At 37.6% G+C, this 15061-nt stretch overlaps 1 protein-coding gene across 6 annotated transcripts in view; it reads right to left on the reverse strand.

Moving 5' to 3' along the window:
- The window catches only part of myo3b (myosin IIIB), a gene marked incomplete at its 3' end in the record, with an annotated part of 170651 nt that overhangs the window by 68764 nt on the left and 86826 nt on the right, over window positions 1-15061 (reverse strand). For 5 of the 6 annotated variants that reach the window (XM_082176050.1, XM_082176048.1, XM_082176047.1 and 2 more), the window contains 3 exons: window positions 13407-13486; window positions 9719-9796; window positions 4647-4852 (listed from right to left, as the gene is read on the reverse strand). In XM_082176050.1, the coding sequence (XP_082032176.1) occupies window positions 4647-4852; window positions 9719-9796; window positions 13407-13486 (364 nt within the window). Of the gene's footprint in view, window positions 1-4480; window positions 4585-4646; window positions 4853-9718; window positions 9797-13406; window positions 13487-15061 lie in introns of those variants that run through there. The other variant, XM_082176053.1, reaches the window with a different exon arrangement.

The raw sequence follows: 15061 nt of genomic DNA on the forward strand, positions 1-15061 counted from the left end.
GAGCACTAGAGGAGAAGGTATATTCAATATGCGCTCATGGAGCTTTGATCTCTCTTAACTGTCTGTCTGTCTTTCTTCCTTCTTTTTATGAAGCCCAAGAGCTCCAGCTAATTAAATCTAATAACATTCCTGTAGTCCAACAGGAACACCCGGAATAATGTCATTTTGACTGCATAACTGATGAAGCCTGGACTTGGAGTCAGAATGTTTTTTTCTTTTTTCTTTAGCAGGATAACATAATCATTATGACCACCGTTATTAACATAACCTCTGTCAAATGGAGCAGGAAAGATTCTGCATGGTTTCTTTTTGACCCAAGTCTATAATATTATGAACTCTAGAGTCTCTCCTTCAATATGTCTAATTGATTTTATTGTCCTCCAGGTGAAAGTCCAGTCACTTAACAGCACACATACAGTAAGTTACATGCCAACGTTTACTATTCAGGGCTAAAGGGACAGCTTATCCAAAAATGGAAATTCTGTCATCATTTACTCTCCCTCATGTCGTTCCAAAGCCGTAAGACTTTCGTTCATCTTTGGAACACGAATGAAGACATTTTTAATATTCTCTCAACATTTTTGCTCATCCTTTGGAAGTCCAACCAAAATTTTCAAGCTTCAAAAACTTAATAAAGATGATATGATAATCCATATGAACCGAGTGGTTTATTCCAAGACTTCTGAGGAGATACTATTGCTTTATATGATGAACATATTTAATTTAAGGCTTTTATTCACATTTAATCATTGATCAGCACATGTACATAAAGCTAAAACATGCCAAATGAAAGAATAAAAAAAGTCTTAATTTGTGTTCTGAAGATGAATAAAAGTCTTAAAGTCCCCCTGTAGTAATTAATTTCATCCCTTAAAACTCATATTTGATCACCAAAATGACATATTTAAAAGTTTTTTTTTTATGTGAAAAATATTTCTTCATGCCTTAAAATAGCTTGTGGGTCATTATACGAAAACGTGCCATTTTGTGTCCCTCAGAAAAAAAAAGCTCTGTAAATCTTAATAAACCATAAAACAAATAAAATATTTTATAATTTAGTTTCCATAATATGTCTCATAATATAAGAATAAATTAATTTCTGTTTCTTTTGTTTTTAAAGGATTTTAATCACATTTTTGTGCAAAGCATCTTGCAGAAATGTTGAAAATGGCCTGTCCCTCAGTATGATTTTTCTACTTCTACTTGCTATCGAGGCCAAAAAAGTCAAACTATCATAAAAAAACATATACTGTACTTGTATAAAGCCTTAAGTGTCAGTTCATTAGTCATGAATGGATTTTATTCTTAACATGTGTCAAATATTGAAAAAAAACACAATTTAGTCGGGTCCCTAGGTTCTCGTCAACCCTGTTACTTTTTATGAAAACACCTCTTTAAAGATAATGGACTGTTCCAAAAGTTGCATCAGTTCCAGGAAGTGACATCATCTGCCTTTCATGAGGTTGATGGTAGAAGACAAGTAAGTGTTCTCTTCTTTTAATGAATTTTCTTTGAGTTTATGTAATGTCTGAAAGACAGGGACACGCTCATTGTGTCAGCCCTGTTACCAGAAAAGCATACGTTAAAAATGTATTTGTACATATTTAAAAATGTACATATATAACAACATTTAAGCCTCTCATTAAGGCACATTATGTGGTGTCATTACCTATACCTCATGGCTAGTAATGGCCGCCAATAACATTTTTCGTCAACCCTGTTACCATTCCAGGGTAACAGGGTTGATGAAAGTATGCTTTTGTGTGTCTTACCCATGTTGTATACCCAAGAAAGGTTAAATCAAGGGCAACTGGACTTGGTACTTTCATATTTGAAGATGTTTTGCCTCTCATCCAAGGGGTTTCTTCAGTTCTAAATGACTGATGGGGAGTGCCAGGTATTTAACCTCTGTGGAGTTGTCACCCCTGAGCCAACCCTTCTTGGATAACTATGACCTGGATGACTGAGAATTTTCACAGACGTACTTTTCTTACTAATAGTATTTACATAATATACAGTGGGGAGAACAAGTATTTGACACACTGCTGATTTTGCAGGTTTTCCCACTTACAAAGCATGTCGAAGTCTGTCAAGTCAAGTCAAGTCAAGTTTATTTGTATAGCGCTTTTCACAATACAGATTGTATCAAAGCAGCTTCACAGTATTAAATAAAAATAATACAACAAAGTTTTGTAAGTCTGTAATTGTTATCATAGGTACACTTCAACTGTGAGTGACGGAATCTAAAACAAAATTCCAGAAAATCACATTGTATGATTTTTAAGTAGTTAATTAGCATTTTATTGCATGACATAATTATTTGATCACCTACCAACCAGTAAGAATTCCGGCTCTCACAGACCTGTTAGTTTTTCTTTAAGAAGCCCTCCTGTTCTCCACTCATTACCTGTATTACCTGCACCTGTTTGAACTCGTTATCTGTATAAAAGACACCAGTCAAACAGACTCCAGCCTCTCCACAATGGCGAGACCAGAGAGCTGTGTAAGGACATCAGGGATAAACCTGCACAAGGCTGGGATGAGCTACAGGACATGACATAAGTATTTGATACATCAGAAAAGCAGAACTTAATATCTGGTACAGAAACCTTTGTTTGCCATTACAGAGATCATACGTTTCCTGTAGTTCTTGACCAGGTTTGCACACACTGCAGCAGGGATTCTGGCCCACTCCTCCATACGGACTTTCTCCAGATTCTTCAGGTTTCGGGGCTGTCGCTGGGCAATATGGACTTTCAGCTCCCTCCAAATATTTTCTATTGGGTTCAGGTCTGGAGACTGGCTAGGCCACTCCAGGAGCTTGAGATGCTTCTTACGGAACCACTCCTTAGTTGCCCTGGCAGTGTGTTTCGGGCCGTTGTCATGCTGGAAGACCCAGCCACAACCCAATCTTCAATGCTCTTACTGAGGGAAGGAGGTTGTTGGCTAAGATCTCGCGATACATGGCCCCATCCATCCTCCCCTCAATACGGTGCAGTCGTCCTGTCCCCTTTGCAGAAAAGCATCTCCAAAGAATGATGTTTCCACCTCCATGCTTCACGGTTGGGATGGTGTTCTTGGGGTTGTACTCATCCTTCTTCTTCCTCCAAACACGGCGAGTGGAGTTTAGACCAAAAAGCTCTATTTTTGTCTCATCAGACCACATGACCTTCTCCCATTCCTCCTCTCGATCATCCAGATGGTCATTGGCAAACTTCAGACGGGCCTGGACATGCACTGGCTTGAGCAGGGGGACCTTGCGTGCGCTGCAGGATTTTAATCCATGACGGCGTAGTGTGTTACTAATGGTTTTCTTTGAGACTGTGGTCCCAGCTCTCTTCAGGTCATTGACCAGGTCCTGCCGTGTAGTTTAGGGCTGATCCCTCACCTTCCTCATGATTATTGATGCCCCACGAGGTGAGATCTTGCATGGTGCCCCAGACCGAGGGAGATTCACCGTCATCTTGAACTTTTTCCATTTTCTAATAATTGCGCCAACAGTTGTTGCCTTCTCACCAAGCTGCTTGCCTATTGTCCTGTAGCCCATCCCAGCCTTGTGCAGGTCTACAATTTTATCCCTGATGTCCTTACACAGCTCTCTGGTCTTGGCCATTGTGGAGAGGTTGGAGTCTGTTTGATTGAGTGTGTGGACAGGTCTTTTATACAGGTAACGAGTTCAAACAGGTGCAGTTAATACAGATAATGAGTGGAGAACAGGAGGGCTTCTTAAAGAAAAACTAACAGGTCTGTGAGAGCCGGGAATTCTTACTGGTTGGTAGGTGATCAAATACTTATGTCACGCAATAAAATGCAAATTAATTATAAAAAAAATCATACAATGTGATTTTCTGTATTTTTGTTTTAGATTCCGTCACTCACAGTTGACCTCTACATGCTTTGTAAGTAGGAAAACCTGCAAAATCTGCAGTGTTTCTAATACTTGTTCTCCCCACTGTACATCATACACCTGCTATATTACTAAATCTACTCGATTTTTCATATCAACAGAAAAATATACCGGGATAACCTTGCATCTCTCAGGACTCCCCTGTTAGTTTGCTGTTATTGATATGCTAAAGCCCTCCGGCACAATGACATGATTGATTACAAGGTAGTTTGAGACGTCAGAAACACCAGCGATTTCAAACCGTGTTTTTGACTGTGTTTGTTTCACTGCAGTTTTAAGGAGAAAATACTCAGCAATGGTGTTGACTTATGAATTTGTACATGGTTTGTCTTAAAGCATATTAAAAACACCACATAGACATATAAACAACATTAAAAGCTTGATTTTTACCACAGGGGGACTTTAAGGTTTTTAAACTTATCCTTTAGGTGTTTATTCAGATCCCTAACCCTAAATATGAGCAACATCACTAATTAAATGAACCACAAAAAAAAAAAAAAAAAAAAAAAAATTCCCATTTTAAGTAGATCTTGTAACATAAGCTAATGAAGTGCATAAAACATTTAACTCAACAGTATTCTCCCTGTGAATTGTCAGTCGTGTTGTGTCATTCCTAATCTCTCTCCTCCCGCTCTCATTAGCAGCTTGTTTTGTGTGATCTTCTTTTTTTCTCAGGCCCTGTGGGACAAGCACAACACTCATTCTGTGAGCGTTATGTTACTCTGTGGATGTTTTCTACCTGTTAACAAACTCCTCGATGAGTATCCGGTGAGAATAACCCTGCCGGCGGATGTTGACAGTCTCTAGGATGCCGGTGTAACGCAGCTGAACCATTACACGCTCCTTATTGAATCGCAGAGCCTGGCGGTCATCATTAGGTTTAATACAGCGGACGAAATGAGGTGTTCCAACCACCATCTTAGACAGCAGGTCCATGAGAGAGTACTGAAAAAGAAGATTTTCGTGTTTTATTGGGACTTTCTATAGACGTAATGATTTTTATACAGTACAAATGGTATATTATATCCCCTAACCCTGACTCTACCTTTAAAGACAACCCTGGCAGAAAACTTTCAAAAACCATAATTTAGTATGATTTAGAAGCTGTTGTCCTCATGGGCAGTGATGGGAATAAAGGCGTTATAAATAAACGGCGTTATTTTTTTCAGAAACGAGTAATCAAACTAATTACTGTTTCCTCCGTTACAACGGCGTTACCATTACTGTCAATAAAAATGCGGCGTTACTATAAGCTCACTGAAGCGGTTTTCATCCGAGTAGGCTCTCTCTCAGCCACATGAGCTGCAAAGTTTTTTCTCTGGTGTGTGTGTTTATGAGACTGGACAAAAGCGAGGCGAACGCCGCGAGCGCGGTGCGCGCGAGAGCCCGAGTGTGTCCGAGAAAGCGCTCGGCAGTGCGCGCGAGAGATCGAGTGTGTCCGAGAAAGCGCTCGGCAGTGCGCGAGAGAGATCGAGTGTGTCCGAGAAAGCGCTCGGCAGTGCGCGAGAGAGATCGAGTGTGTCCGAGAAAGCGCTCGGCAGTGCGCGCGAGACATCGAGTGTGTCCGAGAAAGCGCTCGGCAGTGCGCGCGAGAGATCGAATGTGTCTGAGCAGCATAAATACTTTATTTATAAATAAATTACACATTTCAGCATTAGAATAATCTCTGTAGCATATGTTTTAATTAGTTTACATAACATAAACTCCAAAATAACCTGCAGGGAACGTTCAAAGAAAACATATTTGTTTGACCGGTTGTGAACACGTGCGGCAAACACGACTAGAATTTGGCTAAAATGACCTCTGATGATGACGTTCTCTGTAGGTTATAAAAATAAACACCCAAAAGATTATATTTTATTATTATTTATGTTGGTACATTGTTCAGTATTATATCGAGAGAACTTTTTGTTAAACTTAGCCTACTATTGTGAGGAAGAAAATACTTCAAGTAGGCTATACAGCATGTATACCAGTTGAGTTTTATAATTTTAATTATATGCACTAGTGTATGTGTATGTATTTTTTTTAGTCCTATTTATTTATTTTTGGTACATTTCTTAACAAGCATCCTTTATTTTTAGACTTATTTGTTGGCCAGTTGTGGTCTGTGCAATAAATATTAAAAGTTCTAAACCATCTATTGTGTTTTGTTGTTCCACTATAGTAATGATAATATTTTAATATTGAATTAAATAGGTGTCTCTCACATTGTCCCACAGCAACATTAACCCATTTAATCCCACTGGTCACAATTGTGACCACAATTTTTCTTTGCATATTTTAGTGTGAAATTAAAAAGTAACTCATATTATGAAGTACATATTCATATATAATGAAAATGTAAGATGTCTATAAGAGTTTATGGCAGGTCTAACATGATTAGTTTGTTTGGTTATGTGACCACACACATTTATTTCTTGGTACTGTCGTCTTAACGAAAGGATGACATAAAAGCTCAGAAAGGACAGGTAAGAATACTAAGTTCCTTTTTGAATAGCTTATACATTTTTTGCACATATCATCATGAAAGGGTTACCTATACATACACATTGAAATTAAATTAATACATGCTTTATTCTGTTGTGAAACTGCAGATAAATGAAGACGGTTACAATAGTGACCGGTGGTAGAACACAGGGAGTCTATGTTCCCCATATGTAATTCTGTGTTATTTTTATGAACTCTCTTTCAGACTGACTTTAAGTCAAGTTTTGGATTTACTTAATAATAATAATATTAATAATTAATAATTTGTTACATTTATAAAGCGCTTGGGTACTTAAAGCGCTTCACATATGGAAGGGGGAATCTCCTCAACCATCACCAATGTGCAGCATCCACTTGGATGATGCGACGGCAGCCATATTGGACCAGAACGCCCACCACACACCAGCTTACTGGTGGAGAGGAGACAGTGATGAAGCCAATCAGTATGGGGATGATTAGAAGGCCATGATGGACAGAGGCCAAGGGGCAAATTTGGCCAAGATACCGTGGTTAAACCCCTACTGTTTTCGAAGGACATTCTGGGATTTTTAATGACCCCAGAGTGACTCTCTGAGCACCGTTATTCTCACCCGAAGGACGGTCCTCTTTGCCAGTAGTGTCCCCGATCACTACACTGGGGTGTTAGGACCGACACAGACCACAGGGTGAGCGCCCCCTGCTGGCCTCACTAACACCTCCTCCAGCACCAACTCCTGGTTTTCTCAGGAGGCCTCCCATCCAGGTACTAACCAGCCTCAGCCCTGCTTAGCTTCAGTGGGAGACCACTCTTGGGCTACAGGGTGATATGGCTGCTGGAGCTGGATATGCTCTGTCTTCCAGAGACTGGGTTAGGTCATGGGCCCAGTGTAGTGATGGGTTTGGCTGAACAAGCTGGTGTTCCAGGTGGATGCAACTTCAAGCATGACATGCCTGGACTCTACACAGTGCTGTGATCAACAGTTGGCTGTTCCACAGAGATGTCATGAATTGTGACTATGATCTATGGATTTCAGCAAGTAGTTGCCCAAAGTCTCCTGAAAATATTTGGTACTGCACCAAAAGGACAAGGGAGGCCATCCTCAATGTCAGCTGCTGTGACTGATATACCCAGGTTTGATGGTGTTGCCCACTGGCTGATAAACACAGGTAGGCAGGACACAGTTGTGATTTAAAAAAAAAATATATAATTCCACTGTTATTTCTTTAGGAAGGTGATATATAATGAGTTCCACACCAGCACACAGTTGTGACTGTTGATTGATAATTTTTGTGATGCTTTCCTGTTATTCATGAATTGTTACATGTTCCTTGGCATTGTTACATGTTTCCTACCATAGGCTAATTTTTAATCATTTGTTTATTTTAATTTGTTTATTTTAATTTATTTATTTTATTTCTGTACGTTTTTTTCTTTTCATTTTGTAATTTTAAGTATTTTGCATCATTTATAATGATTGCATTCTAAGCAATTTCCTATAATTTATTATTTCATCATAATTTAATTAAAATATTTGTGCCATGTTGCTGCATAGGATTGCTATTTTGTCATTTTTTAAACTGGGCCAGACAATGTTTAACTATTTGTTAATCGAATAAATCACTTCAACAATTTAATTCTGTCTTCAAACTAATTTCTGGAGATTTTTTATTTATTATATACCCCATAGACTTAGACTCCCTGTGTTCTACCACCGGTCACAATTGTGACCAGAGATAAAACTCTTATTTTCATGGACTTTTCAAATATTTTTTTACATTATTGACATTGATTGTTTAATATACTTGCAAATACCACACAAACTCATAAATTTCATCTCTGGGAAAAATTTGGGATTAAATGGGTTAATAGTGTACAATGTTTTATAACAATAAGATGTTATATTTAGTGTCCATTTCATTAACATTTCACATTGGGGGTATCCAAGACATTTCTTATATTTATTTTTTTTTTTTAAGTAACGCAATAGTTACTTTCCCTGGTAATAAGTTACTTTTGCAATGATGTAATTCAGTTACTAACGCAGTTACTTTTTGTGAGAAGTAACTAGTAACTATAACTAATTACTTTTTTAAAGTAACTTACCCAACACTGCTCATGGGGACCAAAAATGTCCCTACAAGGACAAAGATTTCTGGTATTGCCACCCAAAAATTTTAATTATGTCAATAATTACTCACTCTCATGTCGTTCCAAACCTGTAAGATGTTCATTTATCTCCGGTACATAAATGAAGATCTTTTTGATTTCTGTTCCTACATTGAAACTACCACTTTGACGCTTCAAAAAGTTCATAAAAGAGATCGTAAAACTAATCCATATGAATTGAGTGGTTTAGTCCAAATTTCGCGACTCGATCGCTTTATTTGATAAACAGATTGAATTTAGGCTTATTCACACATTAACATTGATCAGTGAACATAAACAGAAGCTCAAGCGAACCTATTTGATGCGCGAGAACAAACCTCATTGGTTCTTGCTGAAGCTCAAACGTGCTGCGAAACACGAGAATTGTCATGATTCCTTTCTTGCTTTACCCTTGTCTTGTGTGGACTTTTACGTTATTTCCTGTTTTGCGCCATGTTCTTCTACTTCTTATTCTTCTTCTTTTTATGTTTTATTGGGGTTGGCAAACCAACTTATGGTTCATATTCCGCCACCTACTGGGATGGAGTGTATAATAATAATAAATTGCGCCATGTTTTGTAGTCTTTTGTAGTTTTTCCTGTTGATTAGTTCCTGAGTGTTCCCAGGTGTGTCTTGTTTGCCTATCACCCCTTGTGTATACATACCTCAGTGTTTCTCATGTTCTTGGTCTGGTGTTGTCCTACGTGGATGTTATGTGTGCTCTGTTAAGTTCTGGTTATCTCTTGTTTGGAATCTTCTGTTTGTTGCCTGGATTTACTTTTGTTGTTTTGTTTTAATAAAATAGTCACTGCATTTGGATCCTCCACTGTCATTTCTGAACAGCCTCATAACAAGAATGAACCTCATTGGTTCTTGCTGAAGCTCAAACGTGCTGCGTAACACGAGAATGAACCTCATTGGTTCTTGCAGAAGCTCAAACATGCTGCGTAACACGAGAATGAAGTGGAAAAGCGCCTATAGTTGTAGTTGCGTAGCAGTCAATCAAGAGACAGAAATCTCTCAGACTTCATCAAAAAGATCTACATTTGAGTCTCGAACATGAACGAAAGTCTTACGGGTTTGGAACGACATGAGGGTGAGTAATGGATGACAGAACTTTAACTTTCAGGTGAACTATCCCTTTAAAACGGAACGATAAAATACAAAACTGATAATGTGATGTGCAGAGGATTCACCCTGAAATAAGACGCCACTGTCTGTCTCCTCATGTTAGTGGTTTCCTCAGGGTGACGCATCATTTCCATTGTGTCCACCTAAACACACATAAACACACTTACTGTAGCTTAGCCAGCATGCACACATCACCAATACACAGAACTGGTCACATACAGTAGAACAACATCCACTTTAGCACTAAGATGAATTATCATTAACACTTTAAAATTAAAATAAGGATTCCTTAAAGTCTGGTCTGGCATAGGAAGAGGAGATGGAGAGGTTACTTATAACGTTACTTATAAACAAAAACAAAGGAGATAATCCAACATCTTGATCCAAGCAACGATCCCTGAGCACAATCGGTTTAATACTGCAAAGATGTTCTTTGAAAATGAACTTCACACTTTCAACTGTTCCTAACAAGGACAAGATATGATGTGTATAACAGCCATCTCTACAACAGACCTCATGAATTTATGAAGGTGATGCATAATTTAGAGCAGGTCTATACCAGCAAAGTGTGTCTTAATATTCTATTTCATCTGAGTGCGTGGAGGCAGGTGTGTGTGATCTTTGTGAAAAACGGCTGAGAAACTGAAGGGTTGGACATGAACCCTGGCTGAGAGACAATCGAACTAACCCAGTGTTTTAATAAGACATCTGTCCCACTTCTGCTTACATGCAGGGCTTTTTACAAGAGCATCTCATCTGTGACTGAAGCAGTTTAAAAGTATCTGCAATATTAACCGGAACCAATTAATTGGCTTCTGCGCACTGGTGTCTAATTATATTTCTCTGATACAGCAGGTAGTCTGCAGGACTGTTTTAATCTTACCCACAGAACGGGGGAAAAGGGAGAAATGATTATCCAGGGTGTTCCTTCATGGGAACAGTAACCCAGAACTGAAGTTTAGCATGAAGCAGACTGGCCAAATCCAGCTTAAAGATGTGCTCTAGGGCTGGGACAACGCGTCGAGGTCATCGATGACGTCGACGCAAAAAATACGTCGATGCAAAATATGCGCGTCGATTCGTCGACCTGTTTTCATTTCTCTAAAAAACTTTTGCAAATTACTTAACTGTGTGTACCTTATGTGCACTGATACGTGATGGCCGGACCATCATTCTATCCAACGTTATATAACCAATCCATGGGTTTTCCTGCATTTTATTTTTTATGTAGAATAGAATGACTGACTGCGCTTGACAGGGCGCATATACAGTAAGTACGATTCACTTTAATGAATGGTTAAAACAACTGATCTGTCCAACACTGAACTCACGAGACGTCTGAATCGGTGTATAACAAATCGGTAACACTTTACAATAATGTTCCATTTATTAAATTCTAGTTAGGCTAAGTACTTTTTTTTATTAGTATTTTTTTTTTTAAGAAAAAGGTGAGTGGCAGAGTGTATTTCTATACGTTGTTGTTATTTTTATGTGAATGAAGAATTAAAAGCTAGGACTATGTGTTTTCAACATAAATGTTCAATTCTGTTGGTTCAGGAAGGACGCCATGACAGGCTGCTGGCTCCCACTGTTAATTTTTATTTATTTTTTATTGGAAAAGCACTCTCTGTATTAGCTTAAAGCCCTCAAGTTTACATTGGTTACTGTATTCTTTCAATTGCTCTAAACAAGTATTTTGGATGACCTTTTTATTTTTTTATTGAATGCTAGACATCAAGTTGTTGTTATTTTCATCTGAAAGAAGAACTTTTTTTTCAGTAAGCTAGGCCCTATGTGTTCAGTAAGCTTGTTTCAGTAAGCTATGTGTTTTCAAGGCTTTAAGGTTTTATTGAATGCTACCTCTGACTAAGAATGCATTACTATGCACTTGTATAGTCTTTTATTTTGGAATTTTAAGAGCAATAAACATATATTGCAATGTTAAGGAATTCATGTTTTTTTTCATTCAGATATGTAAATTAACATGACTGCTATTAGTCAATTAATGGGAATTGGGGAGATAATCGATAATCGAATCGAAATCGAATCGGACCGGAAAAATCAATCGTTAGATTAATCGATGCATCGAAAAAACAATCGCTAGATTAATCGTTTATCCCAGCCCTAATGTGCTCAATCTGCACCAGATCTAAAGAAATGCAAACTTCACCTAGGCCTGTCACAATCATTCATTTTGTGCTGATGATTAATTGTAATACAATTAATTGTGATTACCAATTTAATTCTGTTTAATCCTGGGGTTTTTTTTATATCTCAATTACAGTACAAGCCCAATACATTGTTTTTTATTTTACTTGAAATCATTTATAATATAATAATAATAAAAATCATAAAACACTTGGTGCATATGATACATTTTAATGCAGTTAAAATAATATAATATAATAACCAAACTGGACAAGGAGATATGATATTGCGTATTTGACGGCATTTCTCTCAGTCTAAATTTCCCTTACTTGAATAAAATGTGATTGAAATTTAAACAGCACAATTATTGTGGTCTAAAATAATTAGGATTATATCAAATAACCACACTCAGATAATTAATCAATTAATCGAGGCAGGCCTAACATGGTAGAGCCACGGACCCTCGTATCTCCCAATAATAAGACCATCTCTGTTTAGTCTTGTCATAGAAACGCATAATTCCCAGTCCGAGGATGTGAACAGCTCCGGACATCTCAAGAAGACTATGGTAATTATGACATGGCATGAATGCAGCATATGTTTCTATCGCTAGTCTATTGCAGGTGATAGGTGGTCTATCGGCGGAAGGAAAAATCTCATTTCATAGAGCATTTGATTGGACCAAAATCTATACTGCAAGTTAAGAGTAATTTATATTGTTGTTCCACTTTTCCCCAAAAAATGAAAGAATTTTTGTTAAAAATTCATCTAAAAGTGAATTTTGTAATATTTTAGGTGTACATTAGCTGTTTTAAAAGCTAAAGACATGAACTAAAAGCTTCAAAATTTACAATTTAAAAAAAGAGAGAGAAAAAGATTATGATTGTTAAAACCTTCATTAACATTATAAGTGGACTTAAAGGGATAGGATATGACCCCTTTAGAGCTGCTTCTCAAAACATTGATTCATAGTCTTAGGATTATTTAAAATAAAACTAATTATAGTTTTTAGATAGATTTTCGTCCATTGGCTCAAAGAAAAACAAAACAAAATGAAAATGAAAATAAAGTAGTGGAAATTACATCAGAAAATATGAAGACGGATATGAAGAAATTCTTACCTTTAGCAGGTATTTAGGAGACTGAGAGGAGACAGGATAGTTCAGACAGATAATAGATCAAAAGTACAGAACAGTGAAGAACAGAGTCTTTTTCAATGAAAACACACAAGAGTTCAGAGGTTCTGGAGTAAATGCACTGGCAAAATAATTACATCACAATGAATAATATATTCATTCAGATTTTGTAGTTGATGCAAAGGTATTTTACATGTGCCTGATGAAGTAACTGCTACTGACCATAAACACTTCACATCTTTAACACAAACAAATATATTAAAGTCTAATACCATGACTAAGCTTGGATTTAACAACAAACCTGCAAGTTAATTGAAAAGATAAAACTGTCCAAAATCAGAAAGGGAACTAAAATATGTGTTGTGTAAATCCTTTTTATCTGAATTGATTAAATATAAAAACAGAATACTTTTATGATGAACATCTGAATATAAAGAAGACAATGTAATAGTCACAGAGCAGCTCAGACCTTATTCCTGCCGCTGCTCAGCTGAGGAGGCAGAGATCTGGACGCTGCTGTCACTCTTGCCCTGGATGTGGCCAGGTTGCCTGTTCAGCAAAGAGGAAACACAGAGCAGTGACACGTCAATCTTTCCTCTCTGAAGCATGAATGAATAAAACAATACAATACGGTAGAGTAGTGCTCTGGGTTTGCAACCCAAAGAATGCATGTTTGAACCCTGGAGGAGATCAACCCAAAGACAGGACTAGAAATACAAAGACTGCGATCTTGCTCAAGATTGCTCTTCCCTTATGGACAGTCAAAAATCCCACAGATAGCCAATTATCAAACTGTTATTGCTTTCATGATCATAATTCATAATTCCTGATGGAATAATACTAAAATTGCACATTTTTCAATAACAGTAAAGGCCCCGACATACTCACGGTGAAGTTCTTTCTCGTGCTTTTCTCTCAATAACAAAATAAACATAACTAAAATTACAGTAATGAGAAAACAGTAGTTTGGATCAGAAAGCCACTGATCATGTTGATGTGGATTTGCAATTCAGCACTCCATTAAAGTCATGTCACATTTATTTATATACCCCTTTATACAATAGATCGTTTAAAAGCAAGCAGCTTTACAGAATTTAACATGAAAAAAAGAGTGTCAGTGTCTCTTTCAGAATTACAACAACATTTTCTACTATAAAGCAGCTCTCCAGTGTGTTCATGCTTTTTCTCATGGACATCCGACATCGAGGGACTGAACAGAAGACATGAACCGGCGAAGATTTCCACGTCAAAGAAGGCGGAGCTTCAGAGAACACCTATCACCTAATCACCACTGACCAATGGTAGTTCAAAGGTATTTAGCAGCCAGAGCAAACTTTTACGGAAAGTTCACTTAGGCAAGTTGTTTCGAATTCCCTAAATGAATACAAAACAAACTTTATTTTGTTCGAAATGACGTTACACCAGTTGGTTCTTCGATTTTGCTTGAAGTTATCGGTGCCTTAACTTTTATGGCTGTGGTCCCTGCAGTGTACCCTTGTGAAAAGGAAGAGCACTTCATTGTATTGAATGTGCACTTGTAGTGTAGCCTACTTAAAAAAGTAAATATATTTAAACAAGTACTTGCAGATTGTCACGTGTGTGGCTGTAGTAAATGCACGACGCATGAGATTCAGAGAAATAAACAGTCTTAAAGGGGACATATCATGCTAAATGCACTTTTTTAGCCCTTAAATGCATTTTGTTGTATATTTGGAGTGTTTAGAAGTACAGAAAAGATGAAATTATTCTCTTCAGGTGCTTCGTTGATATCTTTATATTCTGTTTTGGTCATATTTTTCAACCGGTTCAGATTTTTCTGTTATCTATGACGTTTTTTGAACTATCACGTCACAGTATTTGCAGCGGAACTGCCAAATAAGGACATTGACTTCCGGCCCAACACTTCGAGCAATCCGCCATTATTATTTCTCGCTGCAATTTTGTAGTCCAAGCTAAAGGATGCAGAAGTTACGAGAGGGTAAGTTAAAATGTTCGGTTGTTGGATGTAGTAACCCACACGCTTCATTACACCGTCTAATTTAGATGAACTGCCGCGCTTGTGACAGGAGCATGTTTAACTGAAAGAACGAGCAGAGAGAGAGACCCGGTCGCGCGCGCGCTCAC

The sequence above is a fragment of the Leuciscus leuciscus genome (assembly GCF_965113295.1).
Source record: "Leuciscus leuciscus genome assembly, chromosome: 7".
In the NCBI taxonomy this organism is placed as follows: Eukaryota; Metazoa; Chordata; class Actinopteri; order Cypriniformes; family Leuciscidae; genus Leuciscus; species Leuciscus leuciscus.